This window comes from Cebidichthys violaceus, unplaced genomic scaffold (assembly GCF_023349555.1).
Source record: "Cebidichthys violaceus isolate CVI_PGR_0920_01 unplaced genomic scaffold, fCebVio1.0.p SCAF_53, whole genome shotgun sequence".
NCBI classification, from domain to species: domain Eukaryota; kingdom Metazoa; phylum Chordata; class Actinopteri; order Perciformes; family Stichaeidae; genus Cebidichthys; species Cebidichthys violaceus.
The window spans coordinates 489,414-514,809 of record NW_027176739.1 but is presented as its reverse complement, the minus strand read 5'-3'; the positions used below and the strand labels follow the sequence as shown (position 1 = coordinate 514,809).

The following is a 25,396-nucleotide window of genomic DNA, read 5'->3' as shown; positions in this document are numbered from 1 at the left end:
TGACAGACATAACAATGAAACAAATGAAAATCTAACAAGAAAAGAAAAAGATACTGCTATACAGACAATATTCTTGAAAGATATGAAGGTGCTTTTTAACCTTTCAGTCTCAACAGTAGATGGACAAAGTACGCTTCACATAAGTAATTGATCCTGCAATGGAAAAAACGCCATTACATGTAAAAAAAAAAACAAGTAGTATCACTAAAGTGTACTCAAAAGTAAAGGTTGTGAAGATCAACTCAAATTAACCATTTACAGAAATAGAGCTGTAAGGAAAACTCAACAACAGGTTCTCTCTGTACTGTTAACAACTTTGACTTTGGTAGAATTTCTCTATCATTGCAAACTTTACATTTAGCTGCACCAGAGTCCAGTTGATCACCAAAATAAACAGGTTGATAAAGAGTTCTTATTTATGTACCAGTTTGATCACCCATCATGATTTACATTATTTTACCACCCAAGACATTAACAGTGTGTGCCGTTAAAATTGAAACCCTCAAACAGTATCGTCATTTACATGTAGATGTTGCCTCGCACATATAAAATCTTGAATGCAAACGTTTGCCTGAAAACAAAGCTCCTTTTTAAACATCCTACCCTGAAACAATTTCTGTGCTCCGTTACCAGCTGCACTGAGTTGCATGAAGAAATCTGTTGAGGTAAAGGTTAAGTCAATATGAACCTTTCTCTTAAGCACATCAGTCTTCAGGCCTTCCTTCTCAGGCCTTCTAAAGAATCTACTTGCATGAGTCTGTTTTATGGGCATTATTTCCTCTGGGAAGACCTTGATCATTACGTAATGAAACTTGATGTAATCTTCATGGGACTATTGGAAGCTGTCAACAAGCTTGTTTGGTGGAAACTCATCACAAACACACCGTGTTTTTTTGCCATCTTCTCATCATGTTGGAGCACAAAGACTGCTAACATTTTTACCAACTCTCTTGAAGATGCCTTGCATGTTTTCCTTTTGTTAACATTACTAAAATAACAATGACTAGTTATGGTCTAAACTGTGGTTCAAAAGAACAAACGAGACAATTCAATAAAAATTGCAAAGGAAAAAAAACGTTACAAACAGGTTGAACAAAGCATCTAATAATAATGGAAAGACATTTACCAGCTCGGTAATAAGAAAATGATGACATCTCCAATTATGTCTTTACAATTTCTTTATTAGTAGAAAACTGAATGGGTATTGTGGTGTCCCTCCTCACAACTATTGCCTGACCTCCAGCAGAGGGGGCCAGAGAAATGGGAAGAGTTATCAATCAGGATTACCGACACTGCCACTTCACCCAAATCTGGAGGGAACCAAGGCATACTACAAATCAGTAACCACTGGATAAAAATGAAAGCAGGAGCTGTCGGAAAAAAAGCAAAAAACAGACACTGACTCTTCCGATCGGTGAAGAACCTACGTTTTGTTTACTACCCTGCCCTTTTCCCTGGAAGTTAATAAGTGTATTTGGTAACTCCTCATACCAAATACACTTATTCACTCTATCATTGCAACCTTTAGTCACTGGTTCTCTGCCGGAGAAAGGTGTATATTCCCTCCTAGTTGGGAGTTAGTCACTGCCCCAAGAGAGAGAAAGTTGAAGTATCCTGGGTTCTTGTTCACCAGTGAGGGTAAAATAGAGGGTGAGATGGACAGGCAATTTGGTGCGTTGTCAGCAGTGTTGTGAGAATTTAACCGAACCCTTGTGGTGATGAGGAAGCTGAGCTGGAAGCCAAAGTTCGTTATTTACCAGTCCATCTTTGTTCAGACGCTCACCTATGGTCATGAGCTTTGGGTAGTGACTGAAACAATGAGATTGGAGATACAAGCGGCCAAAATGAGTTTCCTTCATAGGGTGGCTGAGTTGAGCTTTAGAGTTTCGGAGGGAGCTTAAAGTAGAGCCATAAGCCAATAAGCAGAAGAAAATGGATGGTTGGATAGAAATTGGATCCCAACTTTTAGTTATCTATTTAAAAAAAATAATTTATCTGTTTTTGGTGCCATCTAGGTCTCACTCTGAACTATAGATTTAAACCTCACGGTGACGCTAGATAAAACGTCAGAGAATCACCAAAGTGAATAGGCTTAAATCTCTGGGGACCATGAATATGTATACAATTTCCATCTCAGTCCATGCAAGAGTTGTTAGGATATTTCAGTCTGGAACAAAGTGTTGGACCGACCCAAGCCATCCCAACCGAGAGCCAGACCACTAGCATGGATAAAAGTAAAAGTGTGACCACAACGAACACTGGTGAAGTGGCCTTTGTTCCAATCAAGACGATGAAAAGTACTCTCCTGGGGGCAGTGAATAGACACTTCTTCAGCCAGGTTAAAGACAATCCACTACAGCACTGGAGGGCATTTCCATCAATAGCTGCTAATGCAACCAAATTTCTCCGTGTGCACCTGCACAAGTGTTGACAGGGAGAGACTCTAGGAACCATGCTGTCTACTAACACGGCACACATGCTGATTTTCCTCATAAGGAACCCTCACTTGGTTTTGAAGTAAAAGTAAGATTATAGATTACTGAATGAGAGGAAAACCTCTTGTAGCAAATCAAATAAAAGGCCCTTTGATAACTGATAATTGTCAAGAGTGCCTTATAATTTAATTATTGTGGATCTGTGTTGAGTAATGCACGACTGGTGTGTCTCTCAAACTCCGAGCTCCATCTCGTCCACTCTGGTCTCTGTTTTTTTTATTCTTTTGTGGAGCACAGTCATTTACTTTAATAGTTATATAAAAAAGACAGTCAACTATTCAGAAACAGGATTTTTTCAATTGTCAAGCATATACATTTGATTCATTTTATTTAGTTAAATGTACTTGGAATGTGCACTGTGCAGCTCTATTATCTAAGAAATACAAGTATCAGATCGGAACATCTATGGTTATGTTACATATTTGTGCTCTTCGCTAAAGATCAAACTCAAATAAACAACAACATGATTTTGGTTATTTCATTTGATAGTTTTATTAAACAAGAGTACTTCAAATTCACAAAGAAAGTAACATTTTGAGAAAACTTTAACATTCAAAAAATGTATTCAGTGTCAGTTTCTTAGTTCATCTTTCCCACTGGATAGGAAAATTCAGAGCAAGGTAAATACATATAAGTAGAACACAACAAGGTCTTCCATTTAATCACATAATCACCAAACTACAGAACAACAGGAGTGCATGAGATCTTTTTAAATGTAATTCTTTGAATTAACAACTTATCTTTTGTATCAAATGTCACAAGTAACATTCCTACTTTTTACAGTTTAAATTGTTCAGGTTTGGGTGAATTATTGCAATTAAGGTTTTCATCATAGATTCACTTGGTTCACCCCCTCCACAATTAAAATGATGGCGTAACTTTTTTTAGTTGGAATATATTTGACAAGCACTTGTGTATTTCTTGAGACTGCAGCCCGTAGATAACAGGGTTGAGGCTGCCGGGAACAACGTTAAAGAGAATGGCTGAAATCTTTCTGTACTCTGTGTACTGGGGGAAGCGGTGGAGGGTGATGAGGATCAACCCACTGATCAACATGATCAGATACAGGCACAGGTGAGTGCTGCAGGTCTTCAAGGCTTTACTGTTCAAAGACTTGCTCTTACTAGTCAGACAGGCTGCTGTGATTTTAGAATAGGTGATGATTATACAGCCGATAGACGACGAGAGCAGGACTACAGTGAAAGTGAGGCCATAGATGTTATTAATCAACACACTCTCACAGGACAGTTTAAACAGTGAGGCGTTGTCACAATAAGGATTTGTGATCAGAGTCCTACATCTGTTCAGTCGAATGGTCAGACCGAGTAGAATCCCGACCAAAACAAAAGCCACTCCCCAGGCAGAAACTGTCAGCTTCATCACCATTTTGCTGGTCATTATCGTATTATATCGCAAGGGATTACTGATGGCCACATATCTGTCAAAGGCCATAATCATGAGCACTGTGTGAGCACTGGTACCAAACATGTGTGTGGTGAAAGCTTGCATCAGACACTCATAGTAGTGAATAAGGCGCTCGGAGGGGGGCACCAGGAGGTCTGCCAGCAACCGTGGAACCAGGAGAGAGTTTCCCATGACGTCGTTTATGGACAGGTTACAGAAGAGGAGGTACATCGGCTGGTGGAGGCTTCTCTCTGTCCATATCAAGATCACGATGCCCACATTGGTGATTAAGATGAACACGTAGGCAAAGAGCAGGAATACGAAGACAGGGTACTTGCTAGTCTTGGTGACCCTCAACCCCTCGAGCTGAAGAGTGAGGCTGTTGTATGTGTAGTTTTCCATCTGTGCAATACAGAAAATAAAAAAGAGAAAGAGGAAGGAAGCCATTAATGACAGACATAACAATGAAACAAATGAAAATCTAACAAGAAAAGAAAAAGATACTGCTATACAGACAATATTCTTGAAAGATATGAAGGTGCTTTTTAACCTTTCAGTCTCAACAGTAGATGGACAAAGTACGCTTCACATAAGTAATTGATCCTGCAATGGAAAAAACGCCATTACATGTAAAAAAAAAAACAAGTAGTATCACTAAAGTGTACTCAAAAGTAAAGGTTGTGAAGATCAACTCAAATTAACCATTTACAGAAATAGAGCTGTAAGGAAAACTCAACAACAGGTTCTCTCTGTACTGTTAACAACTTTGACTTTGGTAGAATTTCTCTATCATTGCAAACTTTACATTTAGCTGCACCAGAGTCCAGTTGATCACCAAAATAAACAGGTTGATAAAGAGTTCTTATTTATGTACCAGTTTGATCACCCATCATGATTTACATTATTTTACCACCCAAGACATTAACAGTGTGTGCCGTTAAAATTGAAACCCTCAAACAGCATCGTCATTTACATGTAGATGTTGCCTCGCACATATAAAATCTTGAATGCAAACGTTTGCCTGAAAACAAAGCTCCTTTTTAAACATCCTACCCTGAAACAATTTCTGTGCTCCGTTACCAGCTGCACTGAGTTGCATGAAGAAATCTGTTGAGGTAAAGGTTAAGTCAATATGAACCTTTCTCTTAAGCACATCAGTCTTCAGGCCTTCCTTCTCAGGCCTTCTAAAGAATCTACTTGCATGAGTCTGTTTTATGGGCATTATTTCCTCTGGGAAGACCTTGATCATTACGTAACAAAACTTTATGTAATCTTCATGGGACTATTGGAAGCTGTCAACAAGCTTGTTTGGTGGAAACTCATCACAAACACACCGTGTTTTTTTGCCATCTTCTCACCATGTTGGAGCACAAAGACTGCTAACATTTTTACCAACTCTCTTGAAGATGTCCAGAACATTGAACAAGGAACATTCCTATAATAACAATGACTAATTATAGACGTATAGTAGTGGTTAAAAAGAACAAACTACACCATTCAATAAGAATTGCAAAGAACCAGCTTGTAAAAAAGAAAACGACGACATCTCCAATTATGTCTTTACAATTCATTTATGAGTAAAAAACCAAATGGGTATTGTAGTGTCTCTCCTCACAACTATTGTTTAACCTCCAGAGGGGGAAAGAACTCAGTAACCACTGGATAAGAAGGAAAGCAGGAGCTGTTGGAAAGTTTTGTTCACTCCCCTGCCCTTATCCCTGGTAGTTAAAAGTGTTTTTTGGTAACTCCAGTCTGGTTTCTCCTTGATTGCCCTAATTTTTTTGTCAATATATTTGAAAAAGGTTTGCAGTTCTATGCAATAAATACTGGTGCTTGCACAGTGCCCCTCTAAGTCTGATACCCAGGAGACAGCTGTTTGTGTTCTGTGTGAGACAAAGTCAACATTTGACTTATTTTACCATAGTTTTGTTAGTTTTGATTGTAACTTCTAGACTTTACTAATGCCAGTTACATATCAAACGTAGTTAATTTGCCCCAAACCGTGATCTTTTCCTAAGCCTTACCAAGCATTTTGTTCATTCAAACTGCTTCAAACAACAATAAATATGCTTTGCGTATAGTTTTTGATTCAACAAAAGCTTATAATCACCTATTATCATAGTAATTGCATTATATCTGCAAAAAGAGTCATTAGAATGACTGAAATTCTATCACTAAGTGGAAATATTTTGTAAATTGATATGGATCGGTCTCTTGTATGGTGCAAGTTACTTTTAGTGTCCCACGGGGCTCCCACCTCAGAACTCTTTTGTTCCCAACCAATCTTTGTTCATCTTTGTTTTTATGTTACTATTACTGCTGATTCTGGCTTGTTCTTTTCACATAAAACATTTTCAACATTTACCTTATCGTTCTTCAGATGTGGTGGAAGTGCAAACAAGAATGTGTCAAAAGAAATTTTAGTTTCTAATTCAACTCCTCTAGTTCCATAGTGGTACTTTATGGTCAAAAAAGTGCCCAAATTGCTATATTTTCATTGTAAATAAGTCTCAAGTCTCACCCACAAGATTTTGTTGGTCTTTGAAAAATAATTTTAGTAATTTCAGTAAAACTACAAAATGTTATGGTGCTATCAATAAAATGTATACTAACATTTTCATTTCATTGTTTTGGCTGCAACTTATTCCACCAACCTTTTCCTTTTTTTACAGAAAACATTTGTCTGACTACTTGTAATAGTCAAAATGAACACTCAGCCCTGCTCCTCTGTGATATCAAAAATCTGTGTATTTTCTTCCACATATATAATAAACATTTGTGTTAATCATTTGCATTTGCCAAGATTTAATAGAACTCTCTGTCAACTGCCTAGTGACATGTCCGTATGAGCTTATTTGTAGATTCAAGATGCTGCGAATAGCAGCCTCACGCGGTCCGAACTCAGAACCTAATTAAAGCTAATCTGCAAACTCTTTTAATTCCCCGCAGTAGTTTTCCTTGTTTATTTTGGTTGGTGTTTACATCCTCAGGCCTGTGTTAGTGAGACGTTACAGAGCTGACAACATCGCTATCGTGGAGCACAAACATCCAGACTCCCTATTCATTGTTTCTTGGGGACTTAAACAGAACAAACCTCAGCAAAGAACAACCAAGATACAGAAAGTACATGAAGTACCCCGCCAGGGAAAATAACACACTGGACAAGTGCTACACTACATTAAATACACCTATCGCTATGTAAACACTGTATATATAGTACAGAGACATCTTTATACTGTATCATCCAGTCCATGTATATCTATATATATAGAGACGTTTTATTTCTGCTTTTATTGTTGTATATATATACATATATATATATATACATATATAAACACACACACACCTTATATTTGTGTTCATAACGTATTTTATACATAAAGTGGCCTGGAGTGAGCTCCAACCCCGTGAACCTGGAAAAGACTAGCAGGTGTAGATAATTGCTGGGTGCATTATGCCAAAGACAATTTAATTAATTCATATTTTTTGGTGAACATATAAACAGAACTTAAAACACAAAACATATTTAACATGTATTTCAAATACAATTAGGAAGTTTAGGATAAATGTAATGTGTTGTAAATGTTTTGTCATCAACTTTAAACACTCAGAATAATGGCATAACTGGTTTGGATCGGAATAATTTTGACAAGGATTTGCAGATTTCTGCAGACTGCACACCATAAATAACGGGGTTAAGGCTGCCGGGGATGATATGAAACAGAATGGCAGAAAGCTTCCTGTAGTCTGAGTACTGAGGGAAGCGATGCAGAATAATGACAATAAACCCACTGATCAACATAATCAGATACACAACCAAGTGAGTGCTGCAGGTCTTCAAGGCTTTACTGTTCAAAGACTTACTATTACTGGTGAGACAGACTACTGTGATCTTTGTATAAGTGATCACCATGCTGCCTATAGAACCTGTGAACAGGACTACAGTGAAAGTGAGGCCATAGATATTATTAATCAACACACTCTCACAGGACAGTTTAAACAGTGAGGCATTGTCACAATAAGGATTAGTGATCATCGTCCTACATCTGTTCAGTCGTATGGTCAGACCGAGTAGAATCCCGACCAAAACAAGGGCCACTCCCCAGGCAGAAACTGTCAGCTTCATCACCATTTTGTTGTTCATTATCGTATTATATCTCAAGGGATTACTGATGGCCACATATCTGTCAAAGGCCATAATCATGAGCACTGTGTGAGCAGTGGTACCAAACATGTGTGTGGTGAAAACTTGGACCACACATTCGTAATAACTGATGAAGAGCTCAGAGCGAGGCTTCAACATGTCTATAAGCAAACGGGGTAACAGGATAGAATTTCCAAGTATGTCGTTAAAGGGCAGGTTGCAGAAAAGGAGATACATGGGCTGGTGAAGGCTTTTGTCAATAAAAACCAGACATGCAATGCCAACGTTCATAAGCATTATAAAAATGTAGGAGAAAAAGAGGAAGAGAAAGACAGGGTAGACGGAGTCCTTTGAGACATTTAAACCCTCCAGCTGGAGTGTGAAGCTGTTGAGTGTGTAGTTTTCCATCAACCTGCAATAACAAAGTCCGTGGCTCATTGAAATGACAGTTACACTTCACAAATAGCCACAAGAAATATAAACAAAAGATTAAAACAACAAAAATAAAGGTAAAGATGATTGCATAGCATTTTGATAATTGTTCATATTAAAGAATGACTGACTATTGTTCAGTAATACCTGCTGGGAGTCTTGTAGTTCATCCAACTTTAGACTTTTCTGTCTTGTGTCTCTGTTGGTAATTAACACCCAACAAAGTTCTTCTCCTCGATTGCAGTTAATATAGTCACAGTTTGATTCTCAGGGGAAATTTTGTTATGAAGTGAGGACTCACAAACAACCTTTTTTTCACTATTACATCACACCCCAACAGCCCTTGGTACAGTTTTTACCTATATCTAAAATTTAGTTTTTCTGAAATACATTAATTATCCTTTTATTTGTGTTTATTAAATTCATACCAAATTAAACTGCCAATATTTTCACATCTAATTTTTTTCATGAATTAAATTGTGTGTTTTAAACATGCGACATCTGGCTCTGCCGAGTAAAGTTGATCCTTCATGTCCTAAAGCTGCATTCTCTCTAGTGTCCACCAGGGGGCGACTCCTCTGGTTGTATAGAAGTCTAGTCTAAAATGACTCTACTTCTCTCTTGATTTATTCCCTCAGTAAACATTGTAAACATGAGTTTATGGTCTCAATCTCTAGTTTACAGTCTTCTTCAATACAGCATGATGTTCATTTAGTACATTATGCTCCATTTAGAGTCAAACAGACCATAAAGCAGGGGATGCTTTAGGGGCGGGGCTACACAGTGATTGACAGGCCTCTACCGGAGACGTATACAGCGTCTCTACGTCACTCCTCTGTTTATTGGTTGCGGAAAAAACAACATGGCGACGGCCATAATCCAAGATGTTGACGGCAAAATTGCCAAACTCAAAGCTTCAAAACATCAGTCAACAAACCAACGTCACGATGGCTACGTCCTCTTCTTATGTACAATCTGTGGTTTTAAAACGTTAAAGATTGGTCGACATAAAAGTTGACACAACACAAACAAATCAAACACTCTCGGCCCTGCAAATGACAGAACCAGTTTGAACTGGTTTTGCTAGCAGAACGGTGACTTTTAACTATGAATCCCACTGCTCTTCATGGCCCCGAGTGGCTGGTTGAGGCAGAGACGATTGGTTAAGATTAGGCATTAACCTTGAGTAGTTAGGGTGAAGATGGCCTAATGGTCAGAGCATGGACACTTGGCTAATCATAGCGCTTGATTGCTGCAGAGGGCGGGTCTTGACAAGAAGAGAAGTGGGATTCATAATGCAGACCTAAAGCAGACACAGCTAGCTTAGCTAGGTGGAAACAGTCGATGTCAGCAGACAATCAACGCAAATGCGTCCATAACTTTGGTTAACAGTAAGTAAAACCACCTGGTTGAGAATACGTATGTGTGTTTAATACTATAACATTATCAAACTGATGTACTTTGTCAAAGATGAGATGCTTATCACAATTTGTAGGGCGATGCTAGCAACGCTATAGCTCCACAATACTATGTATTATTAGTGTGATTGGTGTTGTTAGCTATGGGCTAAAGCTACCTCTGTATGATAAAGTATATGAGCTGTTTGTTGGTTAAAGTGAGGTAACGTTACTACAATCATTTTTAGTTCTCTGTTAGCTTGTTCAGTAGCTGCTAATGTGGCTGTGACAAATCTAATATTTTGGTAAAATAAAACAAAGCTCCCTCAAACTAGCTGGTAACTTGAAAAATGTCATGCCATATTTATTATACATTGCATTATATTTGTTAATGAGAAAATATTAAAAATGTTATGAAAATGCGGACAGTCATTGCTAAAGTAGTGTAGTGATTTATAAAATTATTTTAAAAAAATAGTCTTTAACGAAGTGAGGATGTGGCTGAACAAACTTTTGACATAATAGTTTTGACCAAAAAAAGTAATGAGTGTGGTTGTGCGCCTTAACAACCACGTGTGTGACTACTGATCATGTATTTTTTCTGAATATCGGCCTGTCAATAGGGGCATCCCGGGTTACTATATGTGCAAAAAGTTTAAGCATTGAATAACGTGATAATAAGATGTGACTGCTCAGTCTTTTATTTGTATTTTTGGATGCCTTTAGATGCCACAAACCAGATGGTAAATGGTGCCATGTGGTTTCACGGTAACACGGTTGTGACAGTTATCAACTGGATCTACAACTGGACACTACAGGTAGGTGGGAAAGTAGAAAAGATGATGATGTGAAGAATATATTCTGCTAATTACACACAACAGGGGTCGGCAAGCATTTTTGACATAAAGTGCCGTTGTTTAAAATTTTATATTTATTTTAAATTAATTATATTATTAAAGTTCGATCGATTTTTATTATAAAAACTCGGTCAAACAGAACTCTACTCACAAATCAAACTACAATTTTAAAAGTCAATTGCTTTTAGTCTGGACGACAGACCTGACCAAACGAGCTTCCATCATTAAGTAGTTATTTAGGCGTCCTAATCTGTTTAATGCAATCAAATCACAGCAAAATCTGTTTATGTTGGGTTCATTGCGCTGCAGTAAATCAGCCGACTTGTGGCTTGCTATAGACAGTGAACACAGCTCGGGGAAATTCACTGAGCACCATTCTGTCAGAATCCCTGTCTGACCCTTTGTGTGTTAACCCCTTATTCTACTTCATTTCAGCAGTCAGTGATCAAAAGTGAATCAAGATGTATTTATTATACCATCAGCAAACAATTAAACTCTTAAGCTATCACCATTTACTGCGCTTCACCATCACATGATTTACAACCAGACAGAAAACATAACCGGACAATCGATCATAAACAACACGCTAATATACGGCAAAGGGTTCCATTCTTGCCGCATTCATTTTCTACAGATCCACGTGACGTAATGCTAACGCTAACCAGCTGGTGACGCAGCGGTCCTGACGTCACATAAAGTCTCTCAGTTGTTGCTCTCTCAGCTCTCTTACCGGCTGCCTCTCCGGACTTTCAGACCCGTCAGTCCCGCACAGTCAGATCACAGATCTCCACATCATGCGATCTCTTCTGGTGCGGCGTTTGTCCGATTCCGGACCGTATTTACTTCGACACGGTGTGTCATTGTGTGTCGCCTTATCTAGACTTCTAGACAGATTGGTTCTGCCCTGTTTATTCCCGAATAGTCAGATTGTCAGTATTAATTACAAACTGCTTTATTTTCCCTTTATTTACAATTAGCTTAAATCTTATTCAATTCTTTATATTCCTTCTATTTACATAAAAGAATACCCTGTTTGACTTGACAGGTATAGAGTAGCGGAAAATCTGCCTGCCTCCGGTGTCGAGCCGCGGGACATCACACCGTCGATTCGCCAGCCATCCTGTGTCGGACCACGGGCTCCACACAGGCATTACTGTCTTCGCCGGTAGAAAATAAATAGATTGGTACCGTATTCTGTGTCCTGTGGTTGCTATTGGGTCCAGATCCTGAACTCCCGTGACACATCGGATGTTATCTTCAATTCATACAAGACGGCGTTCTGGTATCTGAAGCCCCCCCACCCCCCTTCTTTCCAGGGCGTCTAGCACAAGAGACGCGAGTTAACACAAATGATTCCGTAGTCTACAGCCAACAGATGTGACGTTATACGTCTGCAGCCAATGTAAGTGAGCCTTGATTTGTTATGGTCGTAGTTAGTAGATGGTGCGTCTTGCATCGTATAATTATGCTTGACGTTAGCCTACACTGACCAAAATTAGTAGTTATTGTTACTTATTGTATAAAGTAGCTTAATTCTATAGACAAAGCTAACTAGGTAGTTCTAAGCAAATACTGGCATTTATTTTATGATCCTTGCATTAGATTTGTGATGGTCAAAGTTAGCAGCTAATGTTACTGACACCATACTTTGTAGGTTAATTTATTCCCTGTGATAGTTAGCTACTTTTCCTGACATGGTGAGCAGCTGCTGAGATTGCGGTAATGTAGCTTAATGTTAGCGTTGTCATATCTTAAACTAGCAGCTGATGTTTCTGACACTTGAGGCTAATAATGTTAGCCTAGTGTTGGCCAATGTGAGCTGCTAATGTAACTGACATTGTCATGACTGATGTTACTGTGATTAATGTCACTACTATATTGCTAGATTTTAGTCTTGTATCAAAGTTAGCAGCTAACGTTATTTTAAACATATAATAAAGGTAAATGTTGACCTTATGATTGATAGCAGTGAAAGTTATGAATTTTGTTATGTAGCTTAATGTTATCTTGTGATGATCAAAGATAAAGACAAATGTTCCTGACATTTTTCTGATTTAGGAAGTAACCAGCTAATGTTACTGATATTTGTTAATTTTACCTCAACGTTACCTTTGTACCGTAGGTCAATGTTAGTATTGTATTAGCTAATGTTACCAGCTAATTTGACTGACATTGTACAATGTAGCTTAACATTAGCTTTGTTGAGTCAAAGTTAGCAGCTAATGTTACCGACATTGTATGTAGCTTTATGTTAGCCTTGTGAAGTCAAAGTTAGCAGCTAATGTTATCGACATTGTATTATGTAGCTTATTGTTAGACTTGTGAAGTTAAAGTTAGCAGCTAATGTTACTGACATTGTATGTAGCTTAATGTTAGCCTTCTGAAGTCAAAGTTAGCAGCTAATATTACTGACATTGTATTATGTAGCTTATTGTTAGACTTGTGAAGTTAAAGTTAGCAGCTAATGTTAGCATCATTGTATAATGTAGCTCAATGTTTGACTTGTGAAGTCAAAGTTAGCAGCTAATGTTACCAACATTGTATGTAGCTTAATGTTAGCCTTGTCAAGTCAAAGTTAGCAGTTAATGTTAGCAACATTGTATAATGTAGCTCAATGTTAGACTTGTGAAGTCTAAGTTAGCAGCTAATGTTACCGACATTGTATGTAGCTTAATGTTAGCCTTGTGAAGTCATAGTTAGCAGCTAATGTTACCGACATTGTATAATGTAGCTTAATGTTAGCCTTGTGAAGTCAAAGTTAGCAGTTAATGGTAGCAACATTGTATAATGTAGCTCAATGTTAGACTTGTGAAGTCAAAGTTAGCAGCTAATGTTACCGACATTGTATGTAGCTTAATGTTAGCCTTGTGAAGTCAAAGTTAGCAGCTAATGTTACAGATATTGTACAATGTTAGCAGTTAATATTGCTGACTTTGTATATTGTAATTACAACCAAATTCTTGAAATAAACCTTTTATTTAACTCGTACATTTTAAGTAGACATGATAGTCAATGTTTGTGGCTCATTTTACTGGCATTTTACTTTTACTTTTATACTTCAGCCATAAGCCTCGCGATCACAAGGCTGTCATTACGTTAGCCTTTTGAAGGCTAAACAATGCCCACTCCATTTTGGTTTGCTTTTTGTGAAAACAATGAAGGATGAATCTCTTACCACTGATGTTAAGGTACGTGCATATTTGCATTATCTTTGTTTTGCAAATTCACTTCAGCATGCAGTTAGAAAAACATAACACAGCTCGACTGTTTCCTGCTTACCAACCCAATTGACTCTTCACCTGCTTCCAAGCCTGCCTAGCCTACTCATAACTAACCTACCTGCCAGTAAGAGGTTTTGCTTTGTGATTCAGCAGCCAGCCTGTCCTGAGCCTGCTCATAACCCATTCCTGGGAACCCAACTGGCCCTACTACTTGGCTTCAAAAGGGCGTTATCACCACCATGCCAGGTTGTTCCAGAGACTGTCCTGTGAGCTCCTGTCAGTCTGCTTCTTAGCCTGCTAGCATCCTGCCCGCTGCCGGAAGCTAGCGGGCTGATAATACAATTTTGTAAACTGTTCTAGCCTAAAATCCATCACTTGGTTTATTATTTTTATTTTCAGTAACTTTCACAAAGTGGTTTTTAGTTTCCTGGATTCCATGCAAAACAATGCTTATTAAAATCAACAGCAATTCAAAAGTACACATTATGATTGAAGAAAGAAAAAACATAAACTAAGCATCACACCAGACTGTTATTTGGCATATGAAATACTGAGCAATAAAACATAATTATTGTATGTTATTGTTGGACAACATTACATCAAAAAGGATTTAATCAACAAATAAAATCTGTTTAATTTCAAAGTGAGAACGGATCTCTACAAATTCATCTAAATATATAATCTGGAAGGTCCAACTTTTGGTATGTCATTATCATGACAAAATCTATAGCATGAAGACAGAGGAACACTCAAAGCAGTTCGGCAAAAAGGTGATTAAAATGCACAAGTGCACAGAAGTTACAGGACTTCCCTTGTAATGTGGTTAAATCAATCATTAAGAATTGGAAGGGTGTGACACAGTGCAAGGAGATTTTTGGCTACGTTCAGATTGCAGGGAAAATTGTCCCAAATCCAATTTTTGTGCATATGTGACTCAGATCAATTTTTTTTTTCATAACAACATGGAATCTGATCTTTTCAATTCTGATTGGGCCACTTTTGTATGTAGTCGTAAATCGGATACAGTCTGAACAGTAATATCAGAATTCATGTGACTTTTACGTCATCCACTAACCTTTATTAATTCACTGTTTATTTTATTTATCAATGTATGACTGGACTACTGTAACTCACTCTTCACTGGGATCACTGCAAGAACATTCAGAAGCTGCAATACATCCAAAGCAGCGCTGCCAGGATCCTGATGAGAGTCTAGAAATATGAGCACATAAGACCCATTCTACACTCACTACACTGGCTCCCTGTCTCATTCCGGATTGACTACAAAGTCCTACTACTCGCACACAAATGCATAAATGGACATGATGCACCTCCCTACCTACAAGAACTCATTACTCCCCAAACCCCCACCCGCACCCTCAGATCTTCAAACAGCTCGCTCCCCAACACCAAGCTCCACACCACGGGCGACCGGGCCTTTGGCTCGGCAGCGCCGCGCCTATGGAACAGTCTCCCTGACCACCTAAGGGCAACGCAGACACTGGACTCTTTTAAGACTGGCCTAAAAACCTTTTTATTCAGGGAGGCATTTCTGACCTTGTGTTAACTCACTGTCAGCTATTTATTTTGTGTTTCTGTTCAATTACCGTTTTCTATTATGCTTATGTTTACTAGTTTTTTATTATAGTTTGATTTAGCTGTGTTTTAACTATGTACTGGCTAGTACTATTTTACTATGTACTGGCTCTTTGGCACTCTGAGATTCTATGAATGAAAAGTGCGTTACAAATAAAATGCATTATTGTTATTATCTTGTCTGTTTTGATGGACTGTAAAAAGGCCTCAACAATGGAAGTAAGTCAAGGAATTTATTGTTATGCCCCTGACAAAGTCTGATATGTTGCTTGTTAGAATGATGTCCGTAAGTAAACCACATCACTTCATAACCATAAATGGACCTTACAACTTATTCTAACATATCCATTTTTGAATCTTATTAGGTGGATAACAATTTCTGATTTGTGTTTTTACACATAAACTATCATGTAGGTTTCCAGGTCGGAAACTCCAGCATTAAAGCCGGACATCTACACATTTTATATGATTTTGCAGTTACAATTATCCCCTCTTGTCATAACAGTTGGTGAGTTTTCTGTAGGAAAGCCCGCATAGAATCAATGTGGGGCCTCATGAGCTAAAAACTCCTGTGAGCTTGTGAAATCGTTGTTATTATGATGGCAAAACCTTCTTAGACTCAAGTAACCTAGACACAAATTTACACATCTCTTTGGACTGCAAGCCATAAATGATTGGGTTAAGGCTGCCAGGGATGATATGATACAAAATAGCAATGAGTTTTCTGTAGTCTGAGTACTGTGGGAAGCGATGCAGAATAATGATAAACATTCCACTCAACAACATAATAATATACACAAGCAGATGAGTGCTGCAGGTCTTCAAGGCTTTACTGTTCAAAGACTTGCTATTACTGGTGAGACAGACTACTGTGATCTTTGTATAAGTGATCACCATGCTGCCTATAGAACCTGTGAACAGGACTACAGTGAAAGTGAGGCCGTAGATATTATTAATCAACACACTCTCACAGGAGAGTTTAAACAGTGCAGCATTGTCACAGTAAGGGCTTCTTATCAGAGTCCTACATCGGTTCAGCCGGAGGGTAAGACCGAGAAGAATCCCGACCAAAACAAGGGCCACTCCCCAGGCAGAAACTGTCAACTTGATCAGCATTTTGTTTGTCATTATAGTTGCATAACACAAAGGATAACAGATGGCCACATATCTGTCAAAGGCCATAATCATGAGTATAGTGTGAGCAGTGGTACTGAACATGTGTGTGGTGAAAGCTTGGACCACACATTCATAATAACTGATGAAGAGCTCAGAGGGAGGCCTCAACATGTCTATAAGCAAACGGGGTAACAGGATAGAATTTCCAAGTATGTCGTTAACTGACAGGTTCCAAAAGAGGAGATACATGGGCTGGTGAAGGTTTTTGTCCATGAAAACCAGAACAGAAATGCTCACATTTGCAACAATTATAAACAAGTAGGAAAAAAACAGAAAAAGAAACACAGGGTACGTAGATTCCTTTGAGACATTTAACCCCTCTAGTTGTAATATGAAGCTGTTGTAAGTGTAGTTTTCCATCAACCTGAAAAATACAAAACAAACTTGTAAATGTCACAAGTAACGTCCTGGGATTAGGGATTGCCACAGTATACAAGTAACCACAAGAGAAACATGCAGGTTTTCACAGATATTGGGACATGTATATATCCCATCATGGATAATATTTAGTTTTTCATTTGTTTCATAGTTTGTTTTTGTTTAAAATTCTTAATTGCATGTTCAAGTTCAGGAAATTCATAAATAGAGTAGTATCGATGTAGAAATAACGCATGAAAATAGTGCAGAAAGTTGTAGATCGGGATTACCTGCTGTGAGCGTCTCTGGTTCTAATCTCTAGTCTCCTCGCTCATTGCTGGTGATATCAACCAGATAGCTGCTTTTGCAATGCTTTATAGACATCAGTCTATCTGTAGGGGAATCAATTGTCATTATGTCCGATAAGGCGTTAATCATTATGTGGTGGAACAAGATTTTTTTTTTTCTGCTGGTTTGAGGTAGACAGTATTTTTAAATGAATAAGCTGAATTTAAACAGCAATTTAGTAAATGTATATGCATAATGAGGAGGATCTAGCAAGTCTCAAAGCACCCAAGCAGTATCATTGAGATATTTTCCCCAAAATTCTTCTTGTTTTCCAAGGACACTTTGTAACAGTACCCACGTGCCTCCATCTCAATAGCTGGCAGTAAGCTTGACAAAATACAAATACTGAGTAGGCAGAAGGATATAAGCACTGTCAGTATTGGATAAAGAGTGAAAGGCTTGCTATTTCCAGGAAGATGTGCTTCCCGAACTCAAAAAGGATTAGTACAAAAGATTTTTTAATTCATATTTTGTCATAATGTGGAAAATAATGAGAAGAACTTACTTGTAGCTGAAATATGTATTTAATTACAACATTTCGGACCGTCTGACCTTCATCAGGTATTTGACAGACCAAAAAAGCATGGATAGATAAATATTAAAGCAGCATGCAGGAGTTCTTCTTATGAATACATATTTTGCAAGAGCCAATCTTTATCAGAAGAACCAACCTGTTCTAGCTGGGTCTTTGGTGCTTCTTGCATTTCGATCCTCATGGTTGGCTAACTATCCTTCTACTCGTGCCAATTGAGAACCACAACCAATGTGCCCTTTTCTTTTTACATGGTCAGCATTCCACCTTTTTTTTAAAATAAAAGTTGTATGTCACCTGAAAATGATGATGCAGCGCAAGCAGAGGTCTGAGTGTTGCTGCTAGAGGCGCTATAGCAGGAAACAATGAGGGAAAGCTGATCCCTTAAGTTTGGCCTCAAAACAACCATGGCTGACAAGTTTGACAAGGCTCTAGCAAGAGTATGTTCACAGGGGTCAAGCATTTGTGCCAGCTGAAACAGTCGCTGTCCTTTGTGTTTGAATGCGTGTGTGGACCATATTTCTGCCCAGCCAGCAGTTCCACTCATTGACTGCTGCTAATTCTAAATCCATGCCATACACGGTCCATTCATATTCTAGGTTTCAATCTATTTTTGTCAGTCTGCACACAAATTTGTGTCAGAGAACATTATCTAAAAACACTCCAGGCTTAAAGGTAGACGCAAGCTTTGTAAGACTTGCCATAGTTTCCAAAGGCTGCATGTCACTTTACTTGGACAACTGTTTTTTACAATGTCTTCTGTGGTGCACACACTGATCTATTAGCATGGAATAGGTCTTTTATTCAATAATTGTTTGCAACCCCTTTTTAGTTTGACAACACTAGTGATTAGGAAAAACTCTTTCCAGGTTGGTTTTGCATCGATCTTTGTTTTCCTCAAAGTGAAACTCGTTTTTTCTGAGTTCCACCATCTTCACTGTGCTGTCTCTACTCTGGAGGTGTTTTCATTTAGAATTTATTTTGAAGCAGGACATTTCCCATCCTCATAACCAAATGTCTGCTTTATATATAACAGAAATTAGTGAGTGAAATATCACATTCATTTTGTGCTAAAATACAGCCAGTGATTTGGGCTATAGCCTGCCTTGTTTGGTAGAGCGGAAATGAAAGAGGAACCATTTGTTTTTTTGTATGTGTTTTTTATTTATTGAAGGATGAAATATAGATATCTCTATTTATGTTCTAGTTATTTATTTTTCTTCTAACCGAGAATCATAAGCCAATAGTGCGGCATACAATTAGCTTATGATTGATTTATTTTTATATGTACTCATTTGCATTTCATTGTCTGGACATTTGGCTATAGGCCTTGCATCAGAAAAAAAACAGAAAAACCTTTTATTTACACATTGCTGAGAGTGACACAAAGTGGCAACTTCTGAAACAGAGGAGAGCTATGTGCAACATTTCTTACACCAACTCAATAAGGTGCTTTTTGGTCTTGACCACAACCAGAACCCTGACGGGTCTGTTAAAACCAACCAAGTGGACCTACTAGGACCTCTACAAGAATAATTAACAGAGACAAGTGCTTCTGGCATTGTCTATCTTAGTTTTTAGATTAAAACTACTGTCTGTGTTGCAGACAGAATCATAAAATGCAGACAAAGTAGATGAATTTGTATTTTGTATCCCCACATTTTGATTATCACATTAAACTATCCTGTGCTCCGAGGTAATGACTTTGACCTTTAGGGCCTAGTTGAAAGCGGCAGACAGGTGTTTTGTGTATTTATTGCCACAAATCATGGTCATTTTTTTATCTGTATCCAGGAATAATACTTTGGAAATTGTCTTCATGACAAAAAACTTTCTCGGACTCAAAAGACTTCAACAAGAATTTTCGTATGTCTTTGGACTGCACTCCATAAATTATGAGGTTTAGGCTACCAGGAACAATATCCTCTCCATCGTCTGTCTAAGGAATAAGGAAAAACTCAACTCTAAAAAACACTTTCAAGGGGGAAAATTTCAGGGAGAGCAACTGAGAAGGGATCTCTCGCCCAGGAGGAGCAGAAATCCAATAGATGTCATGTGTACATAATGAACAACATTACAAAATAACAACATAAGTCGATCCTTATGACAAAAGTGATACATATAATTAGTGTAGTATTAATGGTAGTAGCACTAATAATGGTGGAAATTTGTGCATAAAGTGCTTGTACACTTACAAGAGCACAGTAGGGTATCTTTAGGTTACATTGTATGTTATGTTGATAAATGTACCAAAATTTAAAAAACAAAATTACAATGATGGCAAAACTTTCTTGGACTGACATAACTTGAACAGAAAATGTCGTATCTCTTTTGACTGCACTCCATAAATGATGGGGTTGAGGCTACCAGGAACAATATGAAACAAAATGCTACTGAGCTTTCTGTAGTCTGAGTATTGAGGGAAACGATGTAGAGCAATGATACACATCCCACTAAACACCATGACCAGAAACACAACCAGGTGAGTGCTGCAGGTCTTCAAGGCTTTACTGTTCAAAGACTTGCTATTACTGGTGAGACAGACTACTGTGATCTTTGTATAAGTGATCACCATGCTGCCTATAGAACCTGTGAACAGGACTACAGTGAAAGTGAGGCCGTAGATATTATTAATCAACACACTCTCACAGGAGAGTTTAAACAGTGCAGCATTGTCACAGTAAGGGCTTCTTATCAGAGTCCTACATCGGTTCAGCCGGAGGGTAAGACCGAGAAGAATCCCGACCAAAACAAGGGCCACTCCCCAGGCAGAAACTGTCAACTTGATCAGCATTTTGTTTGTCATTATAGTTGCATAACGCAGAGGATAACAGATGGCCACATATCTGTCAAAGGCCATAATCATGAGTATAGTGTGAGCAGTGGTACTGAACATGTGTGTGGTGAAAGCTTGGACCACACATTCATAATAACTGATGAAGAGCTCAGAGGGAGGCCTCAACATGTCTATAAGCAAACGGGGTAACAGGATAGAATTTCCAAGTATGTCGTTAACTGACAGGTTCCAAAAGAGGAGATACATGGGCTGGTGAAGGTTTTTGTCCATGAAAACCAGAACCGAAATGCCCACATTTGCAACAATTATAAACATGTAGGAAAAAAACAGAAAAAGAAACACAGGGTACGTAGATTCCTTTGAGACATTTAACCCCTCTAGTTGTAATATGAAGCTGTTGTAAGTGTAGTTTTCCATCAACCTGAAAGAACACAACAAACTTGTAAATGTCACAAGTAATGTCCTTTTAATGTTAATTCACTGTAAACAAGTAACCACAACAGAAACATCCAGCTTTTCCCAGATATTGATATTACTGTATATATCCCAGTTTGTTTTTGTTTAAAATTCTGAACTTCATGACAGGGAAGTTCATGTTTGAGTTCAGGAAGTTCATCATGAAAGTAGAAACAATGTTGAAATAAAGTATCAAAATGTTGTGGAAAGTTGTAGATCAGGAGTACCTACTGTGAGTGTCTGTCTCTCCCGTACCTTGGCTTCGCTTCCTTTTTTCTCTCTGCTCATTGCTAGTGATATCAAACGGATCTCCTCTTCTGCAATACTTTTAGAAATTATTTTTATCCTTAGGGGAGTCAATTATCATTATCTTACAACAGTGATGCAACAATTACAACTTCACTTTACTCATCTCCAGTCTAAATTATCCAACTTCAAGCTTCAAGTTAAGGTGTCTATAATTTACAAAACCACAACTGGGGAAAAATTGCAAATGCTGTTTTTCCTGTTGCATTGTTGATTAACTCTAATTTTTGGACTAGTGTAGTGCCTGTTAAGAACTTTGATTACTTGGCTCCAGGTATTGCTACTTGCAGCATTGTTGGGGGGGGGGTGGGGGCATTCGAAACGCATGGAATGCAGCATTTTCAAAACTGCTCATCGCTAATTGACTCATGGGAAGTGAGGAAGATTTTGGTTGTAGCATCAGCCAGATGAGCGAAGTACCTCTGGAGGATGGGCAGAAGAATGACCAGATGGTCTGAGCACTTATGGAGGACGGGCCAGAGGTTGGTGACGGTGGCAGAACTGCTCTAGTGGACAACCAGGAGGCAGAAATGAAGAGCATGTTGCTTTGGTGAACAACCAGGAAACTGGATTAAAGAGCAGAACCCTTCAGGAGGCCGGTGTCGAAGCGGAACCCCTCTGGAGTAATGCAACAAACGTGGAACTTCTTTGGAGGACGGCATCGAAGGCAGAACTCCTTAAGGCCTTGATATATTATATATATACAATGCTCAAGATGGCGTCGCGGACTGCTGCCACAGTGTGTTGGTGCTCATTGTTTTGTGTTGTTTTTGTTGTAAATACTGTTTTCTGCTGCAATACCTGGAGTTCTTTCACCAGAGATGAGCTCATAAACATCAGTGGAACAACTCCAACAGACTTACTTCCAACTTTTCTGTTAACTTCTGTGGAATTACTGGACATTCTAGTCAAAGGTGCTCTCACCTTAACACATGCAGTGAAACGCCGTCGGAGAGGGAAACATTCCGGTGCGCTTGTGCTTCTCCATATGCGTGGATTTTGCATACCGCTGACTAACGTTCATTCACTGTGCAACAAACTGGATGAACTTCAGCTACTGGTGGGGAAAGACAGATACTTTTTTTCATCCTCCTTTTGTGCTTCACTGAGACCTGGCTCTGTGGATCGATACCAGACTCCACTTTCCAGCTGGCTGGCTTCCCGCTGTTCAGAGCGACTCGGAGATATCCGGCAAATCGAAGGGTGGAGGAATCTGTTTCTACTCCAACAGTGGCTGGTGCTACAATGTGACAGCGATTCTACAGCACTGTTCTCCTGATCTGGAATCTTTCATTATAAACTGTAAACCCTTTTACTGCCCCCGCGGGTTCACTTCATTCATACTGGTCGGTGTTTAAATGCCGCCACAGGGCAACATGCAGGAAGCACAGTGGACACTCGCTGTGTGTGGAGCGGACCAACCTGGACTCTTTAGTTATTGTCCTTGGTGACTTTAACAAAGGAAACCTCAGCCATGAACTCCCTAAATACAGACAGTTTATTAAATGCTCAACCAGAGAGGAGAACATTTTAGATCACTGTTACACCACAGTAAGCGGGGCCCATCACGCCGTCCCTCTTGCTGCACTGGGACTCTCTGACCAAGTCATGGTCCATCTGATTCCTGCATACAGGCAGAAATTAAAGCTCTGTAAACTTGTGGTGAGGAAATTCAAGCAGTGGACCAGTGAAGCTATGGATCTTCGAGCGTGCTTGGACTGTACAGACTGGGATGTTTTCAGGAATGCTACCAACAATCTGAGTACACAGAGGCTGTGACGTCATACATCAGCTTCTGTGAGAGCAGCTGTGCTCCAACAAGCACCAGGGTGAGTTACAACAATGACAAACCCTGGTTTACAGCTAAACTCAGACAGCTAAGGCTGCAAAAGTATTGAAAGACAACATTTACATTACATTACGGTCATTTAGCAGACGCTTTTATCCAAAGCGACTTACATTTCAGTATCTATCTACACACCGTAGACGCAGCTACGGGAGCAATTTTGGAGTTAAGTGTCTTGCTCAAGGACACATTGACATGAGACTAGCGGAGCAGGAGCCGGGGATCGAACCGCCAATGGGACAGTCCTGACCCCACCACCCACGGCTCCATCAACCAGCCCCAGACCACCAGGCCCCCCTCCCCCAGCTCAGCAGGGGCTCATGCTTCTGTACCACCCATCCCAACGCCCCACCCCGCTCCCCATTGACGACTCTCTCTATTCTGGAGAGAGACACCAACAGGCTTTTTAAAAAACAGAACCCCCGCAAAGCAGCCGACCCGGACCCTATCTCCCCCTCCACCCTGAAGCATTGTGCTGATCAGCTGTCTCCAGTGTTTACAGACATCTTCAACACCTCCCTGGAGACATGCCACGTACCAGCCTGCTTCAAGTCCTCCACCATCACCCCCGTCCCCAAAAAACCAAGGATCACAGGACTTAATGACAACAGGCCCATCGCCCTGACCTCTGTGGTCATGAAGTCTTTTGAGCACCTTGTCCTGTCCCACCTGAAAACCCTCACTGACCCACTCCTGGACTCCCTGCAGTTCGCCTACAGAGCCAACAGGTCTGTAGATGATGCGGTCAACATGGCTCTTCACTTCATCCTCCAGCATCTGGACTCCCCAGGAACCTATGCCAGGATCCTGTTTGTGGACTTCAGCTCTACTTTCAAAACCATCATCCCTTCTCTGCTGCATGACAAGCTCTCTCAGCTGCACATGCCCAACTCCACCTGCAAGTAGATCACAGACTTCCTGTCTGACAGGAAGCAGCACGTCAAGCTGGGAAAGCACGTCTCAGCCTCCCGGACCATCAGCACCGGTTCCCCCCAAGCCTGCTTTCTTTCCCCTCTGCTCTTCTCCCTGTACACCAACAGCTGCAACTCCAGTCACCAGTCTATCCTGAAGTTTGCAGATGACACCACCCTCATTGGACTCATCTCTGGTGGAGATGAGTCTGCCTACAGGTGGGAGATTGACCATCTGGTGACCTGGTGCGGTCTGAACAACTTGGAGCTCAACGCTCTAAAGACATTGGAGATGGTTGTGGATTTCAGGAAGAACGTAGCCATACCTGCCCCTATCACCCTGTGTGACTCCCCCGTTGACGCTGTGGAGTCCTTCCGCTTCCTGGGCTCCATCATAACCCAGGACCTCAAGTGGGAGCTGAACATCAGCTCCATTACCAAGAAGGCTCGGCAGAGGATGTACTTCCTGAGGTAGTTGAATAATTTCAACCTGCCAAAGACAATGAATGCGCACTTTGACACAGCCATCATTGAGTCCATCCTCTGCTCCTCCATCACCGTCTGGCACGCTGCAGCGTATCATTCGCTCTGCTGAGAGGGTGATTGGCTGCAATCTGCCGTCCCTCCATGACTTGTTCGCTTCAAGGACCCTGAAGCGAGCAAGAAAGATTGTAGCCGACCCCTCTCACCCTGGACATAAACTGTTCGTGCCCCTTCCATCTGGCAGGAGGCTGCGGTCCATCAGGACCAAGACCTCACGCCACATGAACAGTTTTTTCCCATCGGCAGTCAGGCTCATCAACAAAGCCCGGGACCACCACTGACTCTGTCATCCCCAGGACAATCTCCTACCGGTCACTCCCTTGCACTTCGCTGTTTCTTTATTTAAACACACTTTACATTACACTTCATCATACTTTTTATTGTAGTGTTATCTGTTTGTTGTGCACTTTATTTTATATTATTTTACATTATATTGTAAATTTGAATTATGCACCACCCTCTATGACAAATTCCTTGTATGTGCAACATACATTGGCAATAAACAGTTTCTGATTCTGATTATTATATTAGCTGCTGGCACCAGAAGATTTGGTTATAGCAGGGGGCAGGCTGCTGGA

General features: G+C 39.8%; 4 protein-coding genes across 5 annotated transcripts; all 4 read right to left on the bottom strand.

Annotated features, from left to right (window-relative positions):
- Positions 1-3,152: 3,152 nt before the first annotated feature.
- On the bottom strand, positions 3,153-11,995 carry LOC137888301 (putative olfactory receptor 52L2). 2 transcript variants are annotated; one of them, XM_068731678.1, is made up of 2 exons: positions 11,918-11,995; positions 3,153-4,301 (listed from the first exon to the last, which is right to left on the bottom strand). In XM_068731678.1, the coding sequence occupies exons 1-2, from the start codon at positions 11,972-11,974 to the stop codon at positions 3,357-3,359; spliced, it is 1,002 nt and encodes a 333-aa protein (XP_068587779.1). In that variant the 5' UTR covers positions 11,975-11,995; the 3' UTR covers positions 3,153-3,356. The 2 variants fall into 2 exon arrangements, with proteins under 2 accessions (XP_068587779.1, XP_068587780.1); XM_068731679.1 differs by lacking the exon at positions 11,918-11,995 and adding an exon at positions 11,460-11,519.
- LOC137888316 (olfactory receptor 8G17-like) lies at positions 7,507-8,451 on the bottom strand. The gene has a single exon (XM_068731695.1). It carries the CDS (start codon positions 8,449-8,451, stop codon positions 7,507-7,509), a length of 945 nt encoding a protein of 314 aa, XP_068587796.1.
- Positions 11,996-16,140: 4,145 nt separating the features above from the next.
- On the bottom strand, positions 16,141-17,085 carry LOC137888302 (olfactory receptor 8G17-like). The gene has a single exon (XM_068731680.1). It carries the CDS (start codon positions 17,080-17,082, stop codon positions 16,141-16,143), a length of 942 nt encoding a protein of 313 aa, XP_068587781.1. The 5' UTR covers positions 17,083-17,085.
- Positions 17,086-20,228: 3,143 nt separating this feature from the next.
- LOC137888307 (olfactory receptor 52N5-like) lies at positions 20,229-21,173 on the bottom strand. Its single transcript, XM_068731684.1, has one exon. It carries the CDS (start codon positions 21,171-21,173, stop codon positions 20,229-20,231), a length of 945 nt encoding a protein of 314 aa, XP_068587785.1.
- Positions 21,174-25,396: the final 4,223 nt, after the last annotated feature.

Bases quoted from the DNA above. Each gene is read 5' to 3' on its own strand.
- LOC137888316 (XM_068731695.1), bottom strand. From the start codon at position 8,451: ATGGAAAACTACACACTCAACAGCTTCACACTCCAGCTGGAGGGTTTA.
- LOC137888301 (XM_068731678.1), bottom strand. From the start codon at position 11,974: ATGTGTCACGGGAGTTCAGGATCTGGACCCAATAGCAACCACAGGACA. The intron at 4,302-11,917 runs GTACCAATCTAT...TGTATTGCACAG, and splicing joins ACCACAGGACACAGAATACG to ATGGAAAACTACACATACAA.
- LOC137888302 (XM_068731680.1), bottom strand. From the start codon at position 17,082: ATGGAAAACTACACTTACAACAGCTTCATATTACAACTAGAGGGGTTA.
- LOC137888307 (XM_068731684.1), bottom strand. From the start codon at position 21,173: ATGGAAAACTACACTTACAACAGCTTCATATTACAACTAGAGGGGTTA.